This window comes from Hemibagrus wyckioides, linkage group LG02 (genome assembly GCF_019097595.1).
Source record: "Hemibagrus wyckioides isolate EC202008001 linkage group LG02, SWU_Hwy_1.0, whole genome shotgun sequence".
NCBI classification, from domain to species: domain Eukaryota; kingdom Metazoa; phylum Chordata; class Actinopteri; order Siluriformes; family Bagridae; genus Hemibagrus; species Hemibagrus wyckioides.
Genome location: NC_080711.1, coordinates 15,110,609 through 15,130,578, shown reverse-complemented (window position 1 = coordinate 15,130,578; position 19,970 = coordinate 15,110,609). Strand labels below are relative to the sequence as shown.

The 19,970-nt window shown below is 37.8% G+C and overlaps 3 protein-coding genes across 3 annotated transcripts; 2 read left to right on the top strand and 1 right to left on the bottom strand.

Annotated features, from left to right (window-relative positions):
• The first annotated feature begins 622 nt into the window (after positions 1–622).
• Positions 623–7,140, top strand: rac1b (Rac family small GTPase 1b). Its single transcript, XM_058412819.1, has 6 exons — positions 623–974; positions 3,952–4,023; positions 4,543–4,660; positions 4,782–4,844; positions 4,937–5,096; positions 5,697–7,140. The coding sequence occupies exons 1-6, from the start codon at positions 940–942 to the stop codon at positions 5,825–5,827; spliced, it is 579 nt and encodes a 192-aa protein (XP_058268802.1). The 5' UTR covers positions 623–939; the 3' UTR covers positions 5,828–7,140.
• On the bottom strand, positions 5,907–11,748 carry stk19 (serine/threonine kinase 19). Its single transcript, XM_058412816.1, has 6 exons — positions 11,387–11,748; positions 11,090–11,235; positions 8,721–8,956; positions 8,541–8,638; positions 8,145–8,292; positions 5,907–8,054 (listed from the first exon to the last, which is right to left on the bottom strand). Exons 1-6 carry the CDS (start codon positions 11,487–11,489, stop codon positions 8,009–8,011), a joined length of 777 nt encoding a protein of 258 aa, XP_058268799.1. The 5' UTR covers positions 11,490–11,748; the 3' UTR covers positions 5,907–8,008.
• A 4,578-nt stretch (positions 11,749–16,326) lies between these two features.
• On the top strand, positions 16,327–19,476 carry LOC131367402 (uncharacterized). Its single transcript, XM_058412803.1, has 2 exons — positions 16,327–16,587; positions 17,297–19,476. Exons 1-2 carry the CDS (start codon positions 16,503–16,505, stop codon positions 18,193–18,195), a joined length of 984 nt encoding a protein of 327 aa, XP_058268786.1. The 5' UTR covers positions 16,327–16,502; the 3' UTR covers positions 18,196–19,476.
• Positions 19,477–19,970: the final 494 nt, after the last annotated feature.

Sequence of the window (19,970 nt, the reverse complement as noted above, 5' to 3'; positions counted from 1 at the left end):
TGTTTATTGGACTGTTTTATAAATGAATCTCTCAGTCGTGTTTGTGTGTGATTACGTATATTACTATATTACAGCTGATATTCACTACTACAGTTCTGTTATATTGCTTAATTAGTCAGCAGAGCGAAGCTGACCAATTTCCTAAGTCTGATTTAGTTAAGGTTTTCTATAACAGCATAGTAGGTCTAGCTGTAATACAAATCACGTTTATTTATATAGACGAGCTTGTTCTAATACGTTACTGGTTCTATAATAACAGCTATTTCATTGGGATTTGTGTGCCAATCGCTCTATATAATCTTAGACTTATAATAAACGGATTCTTATTTAACAAAAAAAAAGTAAATATGTTTGTGAGTAAGGTTTCTTTAAGGAGTTTATGGAAGGAGTTTTGGGTGTTTGATTTTTTATTACATACTTATATCCCTTTTGCATGTTTGCCTTGTAAAACATTTGGCCTAATTTCTTGTAAAACGTGCAGTTGTTATCTGATCAGTTGAAACAGCTGTTGAACAAATGTAGTCGAAGACAAATTAAAAGTCTGCAAGCGTAATTCCAATAGGGTGCTGTATGAGGGAGGACTTTTATTTTTGAATAACTGGAGCTAAACCGGAAACGGGATTGTGCATTTATGAAGCCTGTTCCTTTGGGTGGTGGCTACAAACTTTTCTGTTACTCTGTAGAGTCTGCTGTTCGCCCAACGGTGGAATGTTCGAAGGACGTGAAAAGTATACTTGATATATGTAATAGTAATCGGTTTCGAACGACTAGACACATTATTAACTTTAATTTCGATAGATATTTTGAGGGACTTGTAAAGGCTGGGATTGTCTGGCCAATTGTTACCGAGTTGCACGGGAGCTATCAAGTAATTAGCCACTAAGCTAGCTAGTAAAGCCACGCAAAAGGAGAGAAAACGCCTGAGGACATCGAGGACCAATGCAGGCCATAAAGTGTGTCGTGGTTGGAGATGGGTAAGCTTCTGTTTTCGTAGTTTTGTATAATTTTATCCCTACGGTTGATTGCTATAATCCGAGAAATCTCATGAGGCCGTGTGTAAAACTCCGAGACGGAGCTAAGCTAACAGTTTACTCCTTAGGATGCAGGAGCTATTCGAATTAATAAGATCACCAAGGTAACACAAAGCTGTTCATTCTGTACCTCTCTCTCTTACACACACACACACATACACACTATATTACTGATTTTTTTTTAAGTGAGAACTATCGATTAATGTAATAGATTTTAATGGTCAAGTCGAAAATAAGTTGTTTTTTGAAGCTAGATGTGGTTAGTAAAATGACACTAAGGTCATACTTAACATTGTAAAAAAAAAATAGTAATCGTCACAAACATTTTATTTATGGACGCGGGATAGTGACGTAACTGCCGATCAGTTACCTTTAAACCGTAAGGAGATGGAGTGACGTATTATTTCCTGTTCTGGTCCAAGTGTAATAAACTAACACCCTGTTTATGGAGTCTGTGTAACCGGAGACGAAACCCAAGATGTATCAAGGCTAATGTTTTGTATTAACACGTTTCACCTCCGTTTTGGTTTCTAGGAAGTCATTGTTTCCTTTCTGCGTTTGCCTTAAGTTTGAAAGTGAGAAGTGGGCGTGGCCCTGTTCATCCTGGGGGGGGGGGACCCAGCGCGTGAGAGCCTTGATCTCCTGTTGTACTTATCCCGTTGTGTCCGATCTCACACACTTGCACTTTATACGCTGGACTGTAAACTCTTCTGCATTTCTCAGACTCCATAAACATTTACTGGATGACAGGCGATTTAAGGAAAGGAAATCTTCACCTTGAAACACAAAGAATATGCTGGTGTTGAAAGGGTTAATGATTCCCACTGATGTTGCTGATTTGTAGATTGATGCTGTATTTTTCTTATTCCTGTGAGTGAAGACACGAAGTTGATAGTAACTCAGATAAGCACTCTTTACAACTGTGGTGTGCAGAAAAGCATCTCAGCATGCACAGAACATCAAACCTTGAGGTGCATGAACTTCAACAGCAGAAGATCACATCGGATTGTACTCGTCAGCTAAAAAACACAAATCTGAGGTTTTAATGAGCACAGATTCACCCAAACTGAACAGCCCAAGACTGGAAATAGGTGATTTATTTATTTTTTCACCTTCATCAGTCCAGTTTGGATGAGCCTGTGCCCATGAAAGCCTCATTTTTATTTATTTATTTATTTTTGCTGTTTTAGGCAAACAAGGTTCAATGTTTGTGTGAGATTCAGAGATCTCAGTTTTTCTTAATTCTGATGTTTGATGTGAAATATTAACTGAAGCTCTTCACCTGTACCTACATGATCCCCCCCCCCATGTGCTGCTTTGACATGATTGGCTGATTTAGGTAACTGCATGAATGTGTAGGTGTTCCTAATAAAGTGGACAATGAGTGCACATTATAATTATTGTTATGCAAGTCATTCAGGGTAGACTTTTCATTCAAAACAATGATTAAAAACAGAAATGGGCTTCCCTGTTATAATAACCTATTTAAAATATTTAACATGATCTCTTCTGAGTGTCACTAAGCAACATGGGTTAGATACACAGATTGAGTTTATGACTAACCACACTGGCTTGGTTACCTGTCATCATTAAAATTGTATCATGTTGGTAATTCCTGTAATCCCATTACACAGAATTGCTGTGAAAAATAATGGTCATTTTTCTCCAGGAGTTTGCTGTCGTTTGGTGGTAAAGGAAGGGTACAATTTGCTAATTTGAGGCACCCTCGTTTAAACCATTTACAAAAGCATTTGTCATACAGAGATTCTAGTTTTTAATCAATGTTTTATGTGTGGAGTAAAAAATATTTAAAAATACATGAGTTCTAGAGTTAACACTAAGTGCAGTCATTCACAGTAGTGCTCTGGATCGCAAAGGATTCGATAGAAATTAACATGGCCCTCCTGACAAAAAAAAGCAGACCATTAAGTGGAGAAAATGGCTTCGGTTTACTTCACTTGCCTTGTTAACACTACATGACTGTAAACTGTCTCAAACTCCAAGACATTAATTAATCTATCGATTATAAAGACTCCAAGAGGTGTGTTTTGTTGTCGTTGAAACTGTCCATTGACCTTTTTTCAACCTTTTCATCCCAGATTTATTTATTTATTTAGAGGGGGGTTGGAGAGTAGCAGTGTAGCCATGCAAGTTAGCAGAGGAGAGGTCACAAGTATTTTTTAGTGAGCAGTGCAACCAAATCTTTTTCTTTCTTTTTTTTTTTTCTTTCCAAACCAGAATGTTGGCGCATGATGCAGCAGTTAGCTTTGGTTCGCTAATCTGATTTGGTTGGATTTGGTTGTGGCGTTCCAAGAGTGCCTGCATTTCCTGTAACAGCACTGGGACATTTAACTGTATGAATCATGCTACTTGTTTGTCACCATGTTGCAGTCTACTTCCTAGTTTGAAAGTTAGTATTTGCTAATCAGTGGACATGGCTTCTCAGGATTTGTAACTGTTGATTTAAAATATGAAGGCTCATCAGTTGAAAAAGAAAGGGCACCAGTTCTACCAGGGAAACCATTAATGGGAATGTGTGGTATCCAGGCTGTGTGCTATAAAGGAAGTGTGGCTTCTTTGTGACCCGTTTCTGCTAATGGCGCAGACAAAACTTAGTTTCTGAAATGTCACTTACTAAATATATTATTTTCTTGTTTATTATAGAACTGTTTGTACAAAAGCAATATCTCACTCTGTCATACAGCTATACTATATTCACTACGGCCAAATCACAGCCATTCTGATATTCAGAAGAACAGCACTCTTGCTTGTCACATGTTTTCTAATCTTATTTCATTTAATGCAAATGTTTGGTCCTCAAGAAAAAGCTCAATTTGCATACAAGCTTAAGTTGTTTGTAAAGGGATTTATAAAAAGAAGCTGTGATAAGGTGACCTTTATTTCTATTCCTCTATTTTAGGGCTGTTGGTAAAACATGCCTGCTGATCAGCTACACCACCAATGCATTCCCTGGAGAGTACATCCCTACAGTGTGAGTACCCACTGCACACACTTTTTGTTTATCAAAATGAAAAAATTAGCAGATGAATTAAGTGTTGGACAGTTTGTTCACGCTACTTTTAGTGTAATGTTGTAGTTCATGTTTGCTTATGCTTAAATGTTCATTTTTAATGTTGGAAAATTCTCACGAACAGGTTAAATAAAACATTAATGCTGTACTAATAAACAGATATTTCCATAGTTTGAGGCGAGAGACAGTGGAATTTTTTAGTGAAATGAGTTCAGAGGCTTTGCTGTGACCATAGAAGTTATCTTCTGCAATTTGTAGAACTTGTGCACATTGCTATTAAAATAAATCTCACCATTTTGCATATAATAACTATGTTGTAATTGCGCAATAAACAATGTATACCACAAAGATTTGAACATTGAAATTGTGCTTTTGTTTCCAGGAATAATCTCATTACTCACTGTGGCCTCAGGTGCACATATTTCTAAGAAGCACACACTTTCCAGTAAAGACTTTTTCTCCTGGTGTTTTATTTGGCAGATTTGATAATTACTCTGCGAATGTGATGGTGGATGGTAAACCAGTCAATCTGGGTTTATGGGACACAGCAGGACAGGAAGACTACGACAGGCTCCGTCCTCTCTCCTACCCCCAGACAGTAAGACCTTTTTAAATTCTCCACATAGACATGCTTTTGTGGCTTATTTAGGACGAATCTGATCTGTGTGCTCTTGTATTACAAAATGTACATTACAGTGCATTTCTTTTTTTAATTCTAGGACGTGTTTCTGATCTGCTTTTCCCTCGTGAGTCCTGCCTCTTTTGAAAATGTCCGTGCAAAGGTGAGACCAGTTGCTAGCCATTTATTTATTTATTTAATGTTGCTGTGCCCACAAACACACATTCACGGCTGGATATGTTTTACTCTGTACAGTGGTACCCAGAGGTGAGACATCACTGCCCCAACACTCCAATCATCCTGGTGGGAACCAAGCTTGATCTGAGAGATGACAAGGACACCATTGAGAAGCTGAAGGAGAAGAAACTTACTCCCATCACCTACCCTCAGGGCCTGGCCATGGCTAAAGAGATTGGTATGTGTACAGTGTCAGGTTACTGTGTTTCACTTTGAGTGATATGGGTTTGAAATATTCCTGGCATTATAATTAAGTCTAAAAACAGGATAATTTCATGGTGCTGATGGATCACTTAAAAACAAAAAGCAGGTGGTTTCAAATGTAAAGTTTGAATTTTAATACAAAACCTCTGTATGAAAGTCTCCTTGTATACAAAACAGGAAACAAAAAAAAAAGTCCCCTAATTACTCTGTTTCTGCAGGCTAAGATTTCAAAGCATCTGTAAAGTAATGTTGCTGGGGGACGGCTGTAGAAATTATATTCAATAAGCTGTCTCTGTGGTCACACTTAAAATGTGTGCAGTACATGCACACTGTATTAAAATGAAGTGAATGAATGAGAGAGAAATGAATTAGAAGTGCTTGTTTGGTTTGTAGACACAAACTGTGCCTAAACATTAGTAGGTCATATGAGCATAACGTTGTAGGCTTTAACTGTGCTAGGAACCACAGAAAAACACCTATTAAGTATGTTTCTCTTCTAGCCATCTATCATTCTATTTCGACTGTTTTAATTAATGTACTAACATCCCTGCTCATCTTGCTGTTCGTCCATCAGGAGCTGTGAAATATTTGGAGTGCTCGGCCCTGACGCAGCGCGGCCTTAAGACAGTGTTTGACGAGGCGATTCGAGCTGTTCTCTGCCCACCTCCTGTGAAGAAGAGGAAGAGAAAATGCTCTCTGCTCTAGACAGTTAGCAAGGCCTACAATCCCAGCTGTATTTTGAGGGATCGGAACGAGACGGTGCACTTGTTCCCATTTTCCTCTCTTTTTTTTTTTTTTTTGTTTCTTTACTTTTTTTTTTTTTTTTTTCCATTGACTACAAGTTTATATCCTCACACAACTGAACATAACCTCTAGATGTAGAAACAAGACACAATCACCTCAAATCCATTTTCCCTTACACCCATACTGAGATTAAAATTAATATGGCCTTTCAAAAGATTTTTTTTTATTTTTTTAAAAAAAAAAACACCTTACGAAGTTGTCTTGTAGTTAATTTGTTTTAAGAGCCCTCATTGTTTACAAGTCATCGTTGGAATGAAATAACGGTCTTGCCAAATAGCACTACAATACCCCGAGATACACTACAACGTTCTGTGGAATTCTCTTCTGACGTTTTGTGAACAGGCCATGGTTAGACATGATGGAATGAAATATTTGAGAGTACTGATGATCTCTGTAGAGTCTGTCGCCTACCACGAATCAGTACTTGTCATTGGCTACATATTTGTATTACAGTCATTCATTTAATACTGTAAAACATTAGTCCTGAATAACAGTGCTAGCATAGCTTCAGTGTTTCTCAAGTGCTTCGTATGAGCACAGTTATACCTCCTCTTTACGTGATAAATGATTATGCCCGATTAATTACCTTTAATATGTATAACCCTGTCTGTATATCCTCCCTAAATAAGTTCAACTGCAGTCTTAAAGATTGTGTATGCCCACATTTGATTCATCACGAAATAAAACACTATATAGGGTTATCAGTCATTTTAATGGTTTGAGTACATTTATCATAAACCTTAAAACTTGTATTAAAATTTCGTTTTAATTTTTTTTTGGTATCTGACATTGAAAAGGCAACACTACTGTTGGTTGTGACATGAGATGAATTTAAGTAGCTTATATATTTTTTTTTTTCCATTTTAGTCCTTTTTCCTTTGTATTCCCATCATAGCTAATCATATTTTTTAACTAAACTTTTACTTTGTACACTAACATTTAACTGTCCACTCTGTCAACTGACTAGTATGTTTCTAGTTTGTTTAAACTTAATGAAAGTGTCATGCCTAGTGACATTCAGAGCTTGTTTATGCATACTTCCTGTAACTGTCAAAACATCCAAGTACACAATGTGCATTTGCCATCGCAAGTCTGTGTGCACAATTAGAGCCAATGTTGTAACCCTGTGGTTTTTTTTTTTTTTTTTTTTAGGGATATTCCTAATCATTTTGTTTTGCATAAATGGTGACAGAAATAAAGCAGAATTAAATGTGGCTTCTTTTGGGGTCAATTCTATAGTTGATGGAGTTAACTATAACATGTGATGGTAAATTTCATAGTTGATGTTTGACAATCATTCATCTACTGTGCTGTGCAATGTACAGACATTTGAAGATTCATCCATTTTTATACTTTGTCATACCCAAATGACTAGATAAACTGTTCCAAGATGATTCCTCCAAGTCACACATGCAATAAGGACACGATCTGGACAACAGTTCGTCTTCAATATCTGCTTTACACTTGAAAATGGAGTGTGTGGAGGAATACAGGCCATAGGGCTAAATGGAACAAACTCATTCACACTTAGTTATTTTTAGAGATGCAAAGTCAAACACCAAGCATAATTGTGGGAAGAAACAAAACTCTACTGACATCAGCCTGGGCTCTGGATCTAAGCAGGCACCTGGGAGCTATGAGGCAGGAAAATGACCAGCATCATCATGCCACCTAATTAATTTTATCATGTACATCCCTAAGCAAAATACAAACATTGGTAAAAAGGCCTGCTGCAACAAGTATTTGGACAATCAGGTTGACTATAGAGAAGATTTTTCATTTATTTTTTAAATAGAAATTTCTACAACCATCTTAACAGAAATGCCACTGAATTTAAGGCAACACACTGTAATGCTTCTCACTGGAAGCAGATCTGAATGTTCCTAAGGTGGACCATTACACACATTTGTAGTCTTGCAACATTAAAGGTAGACATGTTTGGATGTGACTCAACATCAATATCCCTGTTCACATTTCTTACCCATCACACCCTTAAATAACAAAATATCTTCCCTGTATGAAGCTTGAAAGGAAATATCACCAGCTTCTCAGTTCATTCACTTTTGGTGCGCAGAGTGAAGATCAAGTGTCCACAAATCGTAATAAAGTCCCTGATGTGGTCTGTATGCTAGAAATAGAGAAAGAAATGACGTTAGGATGTTCATAATAAATAACTAAATGCAAAATAAATGTTAAACGTATAATCTTATAGTCTTACCATTCTACCAGTTCTGCACCGATTATGTCATGAATGAGGTACTTTATATCGAGTTTGACTTGCGATTTGGTCCGACGTTTTTCCAAATCTGCCTTTAGGATTTCGTGGTATTTTGATTTCTTGACCATGCCGAGTACAGCTTTACGACCTGAAAACAAATGCACAACATGTAAGAGTATTATTTATAGTGTACTGGGACATGCAGAAGAGTTGCTCTGGAAATGATATAAGGCTATTGAGTTATTTATCTAAAACAGGCACATAAGTTATGTAGGACACTTTGACCTGCGTTTTAAAAATGTAATTTAATAGCAACACAATCATGGTATCACCCTCGTAGAATTTCTTGTGTTTACATTCATCAAACTTATTAGTGCTGTTCATTTTCCACATTACCCTGAATGAAGTATTTGGTGAATCGGCCAGAGTTTGGAATTGAAAGCCACCAGCTTCCTGCATCTCTCACCGTCAACACTCCTGACTTCACAAGCTGCCTGTTTGTTAAAAGGAGATCCTTAATTAAAAGGGAAGTACAGGTACAGCCTGCTATTATTATTCATTACAAAATTTTCTTACGTTATCTCTGAATCTGTGAATAGGAACTCTGTGAGCATTTGACACTTGCTGAAACTCAATCCTGAGCAACTAGGCAGCACTTTATCTAGAAACTTCTCGGCAGTTGCGCAAGTGTCTTTTCCGTTCTGTTCTGCCAGAACTTTAGCTCTGTAGTCTTCAGTAAACACCAAGGCAAACGTGTCCGTGTCGAAGCCCAGCTGGAACATGAGCAGCTCTCCTTTGTCCCTCATCTCATTCTGCAAACACAGAAAACACAAGTGTTTGTTGATTTCCTGGATACTAGGACGTCTTATGGTTAGTTCCGCTCTCTGCTTTACTTACAACTATCCTGCACTTGTTCTGATCAAACAGTGAAAACGAAGCAAAGCAAGCAAAGGTCATCTTGTATCAAAATGCTGCAGAATTCTCAAATCTGATTGGTCAGAAGGTGTTGGTCAATTTTCTAAAAGAGTATCCCTGACAGCAGTTTTATCTGTAATTTAATATGCTCATCCTAACCCATAATATGGCCCAAAGTGTGTGAACACCTGACAAATCACACATCTGTGCTTATTCCAAAACCACTGGAATTAACTCCAGAGTTGGTTGTTTGATTAGAATCCATTTTGGAGCAGGGCTACATATGGTTGTGATGGTCCAGTGTTCACATACTTTTGGCCATGTAATGTATTCCATCAAACAATAGATTGCCAAAAGTTATCATTCAATTCAGGCGTTGTTTTTCATGGATTGGGCTTGGCCCCTTAGTTCCAGTGAAGCGTACCAAGACATTTTAGACAATTTCATGCTCCCAACTTTGTTGGAACAGTTTGGGGATGTCCCCTTCCTGTTCCAACATGACTGCACACCAGTGCACAAAGCAAGGTCCATAAAGACATGGACAAGCGAGTTTGGTGTGAAGGAACTTGACTGGCCTGCACAGAGTCCTGACCTCAACCCGATAGAACACCTTTTGGATGAATTACAGCAGAGACTGTGAGCCAGGCCTTCTCGTCCAACATCAGTGCCTGACCTCACAAATGCACTTCTAGAGGAATGGTCAAAAGTTCCCATAAACACACTCCTAAACCTTGTGGAATGCCGTCCCAGAAGAGTTGAAGCTGTTATCGCTGCAGACATCCCAAAACTTATAGCACTAATATCTGCAATGTAGCACTAATATCTGCACTAACCAAATACTTCAGACTTGTATATAGCAGACACTACATGGTCTAATAATAAATAGATGTTTAAGAAAATTTGTTATTTAAAAACATTTGTTGATCAGGCAAAGCTTTCTGTTAGTAAAGAGTGTCAGCACTTTATAAATGTCAGTAATTTTTTTTTGCCATGGGCCTGAGGGTTTTGTGCTTTCTTGGTAACATGACATGGATTATTATTATTAACTACAATACAAAAAAAGAAAAAAGAAAATGAATGTCAACCAAGTCCTAATGTCTTCTATCATTCGAAAGTTGAGGAATCAAGAGCTCAGACTGTTACTGAGTACAAACATTAACCAGTTTCTTAAGTACTATTTGAGAAACCTCTCACATAATCTACTTAAACCTTTGTTTTGTGTAGCTGTCTTCTAGATTTTCAAGATCAGTAATGAATTTTCAATGTAATCTCCACAACAAGAGTGAACAAGAGTTCAGAATTTGCTCATGACAACAATCACGACGGTGGCAGAAAGTTTTGAGACAGAGTCATTGAGCATAAACACCACTGAGAATAAAAAATAGCCACGACTTAGAAACAGAATGGATAAGGATGTTTTCGAGTGACTATCTGTTGTAAATCTTCAAGCTGTACATAAGATATGCAGGCGAGAATGTAAACAATGCTGCTGTGGTTGCCACTGCTTCTGCACGCACACGCAAGATCATATGCCAAGAATAAACCAGGCTCGGCGTCGAGGTGCATCACATCACCCAGGCCTGGATTACTCAAGTCAAGTCAAGAAGCTTTATTGTCATTTCAACTACATATAGGAGACGCAGTGCATAGTGAAATGAAACAACGTTTCTCCAGGATCCTGGTGCTAGATCAACAAACAGTGCAAGACAGAAGAAGAAGAACTGCTGTTACCTTCACACAAAATCTGTTCTATATTGCACTGACAACGTAAAAACTTGATAAGAGAGAAGAGATACGGTATTTCGATTCCTCTGTATGTCGGCACATATGGTGGCGTTGACAAATAAAGAACCTTGAACCTTGAAGAAGAAGAGGATTATTCTCCTATAACACAACACTTCCCACTACACTGCTAAATCAGTGCAAGGGATATTATTGTGGTTTAGCTCTCTGCATGCAAGTTACATGTATATGGGTGGTCAAGGACACTCACAATGGAGAAAAAGTTAGTGGACGTGCAATAACATTACCAGCTGCTTGTCCACCAGCGTTTTGTCGCTAAGTAAACTGTACAGCTGGTGTTTGTAGACAATCGGTGGAAGGCTGTCGTCAAACAACTTTCTTGGAAAAAGAGTCATTAGGTACTGCAAGGTAGCTTTGACGTCACGAGGTCCCTCTGCTCATAAAAATATAAAAACAGAAGTATAAACATTAATACAAATGATCAATACAACTGTCGTGCATAACAGCTAATCGGATTCAACTACACTTGAACACACCACACAGACTGGGAAACAAACCGTTACTCCATCAGGTAGTGAACGCACCTTGAGCATCTTCATGTTCAGGATTTCCGACGAGACTGTCAACTCCAAATCTGCGTTTCTTTACACCGAACCTTTCAGAAATGAGCGATCTTTTTCTGTTCATGGCTTCAGAATGGGATAAATAACCCCTGAATTGTTGAGAAAAACCCAAACAAATAGCATATGCTATTCAAGTGTGAGCCAGAAACTCGGTACACATTCAGTGCTTAGTAGCTTTGCTAACAACTACTTTCTGCATGTGAAGGAGTATATATTATCTAATGGAAGAAATAAACGGCGAGATTCTGTCAAAAGACAAGTTCAGGCAAGAAATGAACGACACCTTGATGAGTTGTTTGCTTAAGTAACTTCCTCATGGATGTTTTTACGGTTGTCAGAGTGAAGGTGCTTTACTGCCATCTACTGGACTGGAGCGTATGGGGAAAGCGTCCAGGAATTCATTCATTGTCTATCCATCCATCCATCCATCCATCCATTGTCTATACCCGCTTATTCCTAATTAGGGTCACGGGGATCTGCTGGAGCCTATCCCAGCACACATTGGGCGAAAGGCAGGGGTACACCCTGGACAGGTAGCCAGTCCATCAGAGGGCCACATATAGACAGACAACCACACACACTATGGGCAATTTAGAATTACCAATCAACCTAATGTACATGTTTTTGGACTGTGGGAGGAAACCGGAGTACCCGGAGTAACCGGGAGAACTTGCGAACTCCACACAGAAAGGCCTCCGTTTTTTGTGTCTTTCCTTGTCCACAGATTTCTGGAGGCTCCCAAGTCTAATAAAATGGTGAGTGCCAGGTCTTGTGTCAGCATGTGTGGGGGTTATAAATATATATTTGGAAACTATGCACCTTTTATTCTATCCTTTTTTCCTTACCTTCTATCCTTTTATTCTAATGTCGATCCAGTTTGTAGAGAATGGAGCAGATACAACATCGCCTGATACTCCTGAAGCTGACACGACTAAAGTGCCTAAGCGAGGTGAGCTTCTCTTTATGGCCATTTATAGGAATCCAGTGTATACATGTGTTTCATATATATATACACTACCACTCAAAAGTTTGGGGTCACTCAAAAATGTTACTGTTCTCCAAAGAAACACACATGAAATTAGTCTAAATAGAAAATTTAGCAAAAGAACAGGACATGCTGACATGTCAGAGTTAGAAATAATGATTTTGATGGAAATGATGAATGTTTTCTTCAAGCTTTGCCTTCATCAAAAATATCAAAAAATCCTTTTGCAGGAACTACAGCCTGGGCATTCTAGCTGTCATTTTTTCAAGAAAATCCGATGAGATTTCACCCCATGCTTCCTGGAGCATCTCCCACAAGATGGATTGGCTGATTGTGTCATCCCCTGTAGCTGAAATCAAGCTGAAATATACAAGTGATCCCAAACTTTTGAGCAGTAGTGTATATGTGTATAGATAAAGTTTTACTCTAGATTTGTTACAGCCTTGTTGGATTTTACAAATATGGCCTTCACAGTTTTTTTTGTCTTTGTGTCTTTCCTTGTCCACAGAGATTCTGGAGGCTCCCAAGTCTAATAAAGTGGTGAGTGCCAGGTCTTACCAAACAAACACACACTATGTGTTAACAACATGGCCAAGAGGGTATTGTTTGTGCTATAAATGAAAGACATTTGGGTTTGAGCTGAAAAGAATATGAGATGCTAGATCAGAATTTCAGCTTTTTATTTACATCTAGATGTCTTAACAATATAGAACATGGCACATTTTGTTGGATCAAAAATATTGGAATATGTGAAAGACAGGTGTTTCATATTAATCAAGTGTGTCCTGTTAGATTGAGAGTTTAAACAGTGAATATCTCTTCTTGGTTTTCTGGAACTAACCTGTGCTGATTGCATTTGTTGTTAAAAATGATAAATCAACATTATAACCAGAGATCTGTCTGTGGGAGAAAAGTGAGTCATTTTGAAGCTTTGAAAAGAGGGAAAATTTCAATCAGAGAAAATCCATCAGAACCATTGCAAACACATTGGGCATTGGAAATACAACAATTTGGAATGTCTTGAAAAGGGAAGAAACCATTGGTTTTACTAACAACCAGACAGCAAACACGTCAGACTAAAATTGGCCCAAAACTTAAAACCCATTTTTACTGTAAATCTCTGTCATTACACACTCCACACACACCATTTATTTTATGAACAAAATCTGAATAAATATTAAACTATTAAAACTAAACAGTTTTGGTCCAAGTTGATCTGATATGGTTATTATTTTATATTAATTATTTTATATGAAAAAAATAAAGCTAAAATAAATTAAAAAAGAACCCCAAGGGTTTCTAGTACACACTCTGTAAAGCTCTATAATTCCTAATACTCAAAAGATTTGGTCTGAATACATGAAAAGATGATTAAAGCTACATGAACTAGGCATGATTCTTTAAATCTGGGTGAAATGCATAAGAGTAACAGATATCTCAGTGATGTGGGGTAGTAGTGGAGGCATAGTTCATTTCAAGGGTCACAGTTTGCAGGACCTTATGCTTAATAACACCTATACTAAGAGAAAAACCTGACCATGATCAATATTTCTGACTCTTATTATTTGCCAGACATTTCAACAGCCTCTTTAAAAGACCTCCCACTGGTTATTTGGGGTCATCTACATTTTTTGTTCAATTATTTTACATATGATGTATTAGAGTTCCTATTACAGGCTCAGTTCATGATTAAGTGATACATCAGAAATCTGTTGCCTAGTGCTTTCAGTGCATTAAAGTGCAGGTCCCTTTCCCTTTGGTCTCAAAAAAACATCACAGTTTTAAGAAACTTGGAACTTGATCATTCAGTTACAGTAAAATCAAAGCATCCTCTGAGTGTGTCTGATCTGTCTAGCTGCACTCTGGTGTGCCCAAGTAACTCTGATTAAAAAATAATAAAGCTGCTGTACAAAACATAATAAATAAATAGTCAATAAACTTTCACATTTCCAACTGAGAAGCTCTACACTTAAACAAAACTGAAGAATCAACACTGAAGAGCCATCACTGTGATGATAATGAGCTGTACATACACACACACACACACACACGTTTACATCTGAGGATATCTGTAGGTTATCAGAGTTTTCTGTGTTTATTGTCTTTCAGCTGTACAACGATCCACAGCACAGTGGATTAAGGCATGTATATGTATGTCTACATCATAACGTCATCATATCGCCCTCTAGTGGCTGAGAGCAGTATAATTTTTAACCCCATGTTAGTGAATGAAGCAGTGTGAAGCAGCAATAAAAATAATAATAATAATAATAATAATAATAATAATAATAATAATAATAACAAAAATAAATAGATGAAAAAGAATATTTTTAGAGAGGGTATAGTTATCTCTTTTTCTTTAGTCTTCAGTTGTCAGGTATTTTCTGTAGCTACTTCCTGTAGATGGAGTGAGCAGGGAACCCACAGATGTCCAAGTTGTTGGATGACTCCATGAGTCACGGTGTGCAGATAAACACCCATTGATCAGAATATCCGTGGTCTATAAGTGTCAGCAGGATTTCAGGTCATCTCCTCCTAAGAACAAGCAGAAATTACATGTGCACACTTAATGCATGATTTTTACACAGACTTACATTAGAAACTCGGTACAGAACACACTCCGCTCCTGATGTGTGTGTGTGTGTGTGTGTGTGTGTGTGTGGATCCAAATGGCCACCTACTTCAATAATGCAGAAGGATGAGATGGAGAATAGAAGGATGAAAGTATGAAGGAAGAGAGTTGAAGTATGGATGAAAGATATGGCTGTGAGAATGGGGAGTTCCTGTCTTTTTTAAAGAGTGGTTTGTAAAATATTAAACCCACAACATGTTATATTATATTATATTATATTATATTATATTATATTATATTATATTATATTATATTACAGAGAGAAGCTAAATCACTTCCCAGTCATGGCTGTAGTACTTCCTATTTACGACAGATGGTAAGAGATGATTGGCAGTGGACAACTTCCTGGAGAAAAATGCCATTGGCTGTAACTTTTCTTTAAAATGCAGTGAGAGAACACCCTCACCCCTGTCTCTGAGATGTCCACGAGCAGGAGCATGGAAGAATCAGGGTGTTTTAGGTTGAGGACCAAACTTTTAAGGACTTTCAAATAACTGATTTGCTGAGGGATTCCACTTCAACCTTTTCCATCCTTCCTTTATCATAGCTGTTAGGGGTGATGCTATGATGCTGAAGTGTAAGACAAATCTCCAAAGAAAGTTTGCAAATCCTAAAAATTATTGCAGTTGGTGATGACAGTGAATTTGTCCGGGCCCTTAAGTATGCCTTTAGGGCTAACAATGCTACTTTGGATAGATGGAGCTTACATTTTTTCCTCCCTTTGACAAAAACAAACAACAGAAGTTACCTCTGAAAAAAAATGTGGAAAATCCAAATGTGTTAATAAACAATGTGTTAACAAACCTGTTCATATCCAATACAAAAATAGAGCAATATTTTTGAGGTTTAGGATTGTTATGATATAGCTGATTTTCCAAAGGTTTTAGAAAATCGATGGCATTCATTATTATTGAGAACACTTTTTACATTCAGTTTGCTTTAAAGATATACCAGAAATCTGACAAAATTGAGAGGAATAGAAATTGTCCGAAATGGAATTGTCCAAAATGTCTTGGTATGCTGAAACATTAAGAGTTCCTTTCACTGGACCAACCCCTGAAAAACGACAGGTGAATTCAGATTTGGAGGGGTGTCCGAAAACTTTTGGCAATATAGTGTGTGTGCATGTATGTATAAATATATATACACAAATGAATGATATATAAAATAAATGAATAACTCAGATATAGACTGCCATCATTTTTTTATTTTAATAATAAGAGCATTGATGATAACATCTGTGAGGGTGAGAGATTACAGCGCGTCACGTGACACGCGCGTCACGTGACTGGACTGCGTCGTAACTTTGGAATGTTTATTTTCAAATTCGAAAGTGTTTTGAGTTGAAGGTCGCAAGATTTGGACTCTACTCTCCAATTACTGCTACACCATTATATCTCTTTATTCCTACAACACTTCTGGGATTGGACTCCTATACCGACTCTGCACCACCAGAGAGGATGAACTTCGGAGGAGAAGACGCGCTACAGCGGCAGGACGCGGACCCTCAGCCCGGATCGAGCGGACTATACGAGCCCTGGACCGGTGAGTTACTGAGTTTTTACCTTTTTAGTAAAGTAGGAAGTGCTTTAGTGAGTAAAACTGTGTTAAAAACAACACTAAACGCGATTAGGGATATCGTTTTGTATGGTTAAACAGTTTTGGGGAAAAGCGATCTGTTCGTTGTTATTTGGCTAATCGGTTCATTTACATGATCATTATCCCAAAGTTTGTGGGCATAAAGTGGGCTAAAATGGCTAAAGTTGGACCTTTAAGCCAAATAAATGACAAAATTAGCACGTTTACTAAAAGTTTACTAAAGTCAAGCGGATGAGGAGGAACGTCAGCTAGCTAGCTGAAGATTAGCTAGGCGGCTAGTTAGCATAGCTAATGTGGCTAAATAATCGTTTTTCAGTGTTCAGAGTTCACAAAAGTGATGAGAAGCATCGGAGTAAGAATGGATGAAGTAAAAACTAACCCTCATTAGACATAAATCTAGTTTAATCTGAAAGTTTTTTGTAGCAGAGTTAGCAGTGAGATAAGTGGGTCATGTGACTGTCTACATTAGAAGCTAAAACGTAAATACAGAGAATGTATGTACAGCTATAGGAAGATTACTGTAATATAACTTGTGTACATACTGAGTAATGATTTTCTGCTGTACAAAACAAACGCTGTGTTATTAAACTAAAGGTTTCTGCTTCCTATTGTGAGTTGTGCAGATGTTTCTCATCGTTTATATCTTTTGACACAGGGAGACGACGGGAACAAACACCATTTGATCATCTTCCTCAAGACGAGCTCAACTACAACAGCGAGCAGAGTGACTCTGAGGATGATGAACCAGGGTCTAGTCAGCAGCAGGATGTTCAAGATGGAGGTGATGAGAATGAGGTGGCTGTGAGGAGCTCATTCCCCATTAGGAACCCATCCCTACCTGCACGGAGCCCATCCCCACCTATAAGGAACCCATCCCCACCTTCATGGAGCCCATCCCCACCCATGAGGGTCCATTTACCTATATTGGGCCAATCACCTCCATGGAGCCCATCCCCACCCATAAGGAACCCATTCCCGCCTTCATGGAGCCCATCCCCACCCATGAGGGTCCATTTACCTGTATGGGACCAATCACCTCCAAGGAGCCCAACCCCACCCATAAGGAACCTATCCCCACCTTCATGGAGCCCATCCCCACCCATGAGGGTCCTTTTACCTATATGGGGCCAATCACCTCCAAGGAGCCCATCCCCACCCATGCAGAACCCATCCCCACCCATGCGGAACCCATCCCCAACAATAAGGAGCCCATCCCCACCTGTAAGGAGCCCATCCCCACCCATTAGGAACCCATCCCCGTTAAGGACACCACCCCCTCTAGGAAGCCCTTCAAGGATCCCACGCGATTCCATTGTTGTGTTGCGCGACATGGTGTCTGGTCAACCTTATGTTCCAGCAACTGTGACCTTTCAGGTTCTGCGCCAGCAAATAAGGAAGAGGGATGAAGAGGAAGACGATCAAATAGTCCCTTCTGATGAAGTAATCCCTTCTAATAAAAGACGGCGTGTGGATCCTGAATGGGAGACACAGGTAGTCATGAGGCCCCTCCAATTATCCGTTGATGTGATTCCTGCACTAAGCGGAGATCTTTGAGCCAACCCCATATATATCAACTCATTTTCATCACCCCCGTATTCCTCATGTGGTAAATATCAGTGGTAGGTATCTGTGGTAAGTATTTGACCTCTAGTCTTTAGCTTTAGTCTGTTTTTAAATTTGTAGTGAATATTTCACTACCAGACTCTAGCAGTAGTCTATTATTTATGTAAATGATTAAACATGTGAGATGGTAAGAATCAGCTTGATACCTTCTCTTCTGTTTTGTTGTCACGAGGTCATCGTTCAACCTTCTTCCTCTCGCCTTGTAGATGTCTGAGCCCAAGTACACTTTGTACAAAATAAAAACTAAATTTACACAAATGAACCAGTTCAAATGTTTACATACCCTTGATTTCTAATATTGTGTTATTACCTGGATGACTAACCACTGTTTTTATGTTGATGATCCAGGTAACAACACACAGTATTAAGAATCAAGCATATGTAAACTTTTGAACTGGTTCGTTTGTGTAAATTCAGGTAATATTTTGTCTTTTGGATAAATGTAAATGTGAAATAACTTATTCAGGGCAAAACGTAATAAAAAAACAAACCACAATTCATAAGATCTGTAGGTCACTTTATGACTTTAAATTCTCTGCGTTTTTGAGCAGGTGTCCAGGGGATTCTTACCACCATCACTAGCATTAAACCATTTTCATGACTGTGACATAATTTTGGTAAAATAATAATAATAAAACAGGATAAAGTAGTTATAGCAATTATGTTAGTTTATATATGTCTGGTTAGTGTTCAATGTATAGGCTTGTTTCTATAGTAGGTTGTATATTTAGGACATATGAATTAGTATTTATTATAGAATTTATAATAAACCAGTTTTCTGTTTATAAATGTGTAGGTTGTGCATATTACTGCTAATGTTTATGTTGTTGTAAATATGTATATATGAAGTATTTAAGATTAAGATTTTAAGATTAAGTTGTACAGAAGTAGTGCACTCCCACCCCCTAACCCCCGTCTAAAAGCCTCACCCCCACCCCCCTCCACTAGTTTAGAGTGTGTTCAACTACTTATACCACAACGATTTGCTAACAATAACATAGTTTCATTTATTAAATAATAAAATAAGAATTACTTTGTTAAAGGTTTTTAAATTTATATGTTACTAGTCTCAGGTTAAGTTTGACATGCAAGCCACTACAATAATACACACTTTTTAATGCTCAATTCAAGCATTCATTGTGGTATAAAATATTAGTAATGTACAGTTTATGATCATTTATGTTTGCTTTAAAATAGTCAATAAATTTTCTTCATTTTGTTCAACAATCATGTGTCAAGTGTCTTTCTTATAACACCCTATAAGCAATTTTCATTTGTTTCACCTATAATTACAATGCAGAAATAAACCTTCAGTTGAAACCTTGGTGTTTTCTGTCATAAGCAAATACATTCAAGCCAACAGTCTGAACATGTTAATCTGTATAATTAATAATCTGGTGTTGCTGTAATGCTTCATAAACTGATAACAGGTTAATCTTAACGTGCAATTTTACTATTACATGTTTAAATTCAATCTCACAAGCTACTTGGACTATTGGTTAGACTGTGGGACTATTGATGAGTTTACTAATAAGACCCAGGAACTAATGCAGTGTGAGGAAGATTCTTCAAAGTAGCATCAACTCTGAATATGGAGGAAAAGATTTCAGAGAGATAGACAGGAGGATTTTGATTTCCTTTCTGTTTATACATTGTAAGAAAGTTTCCTTCATTTATGGTATAAAAACCTGTACTGTTAAAAAGAA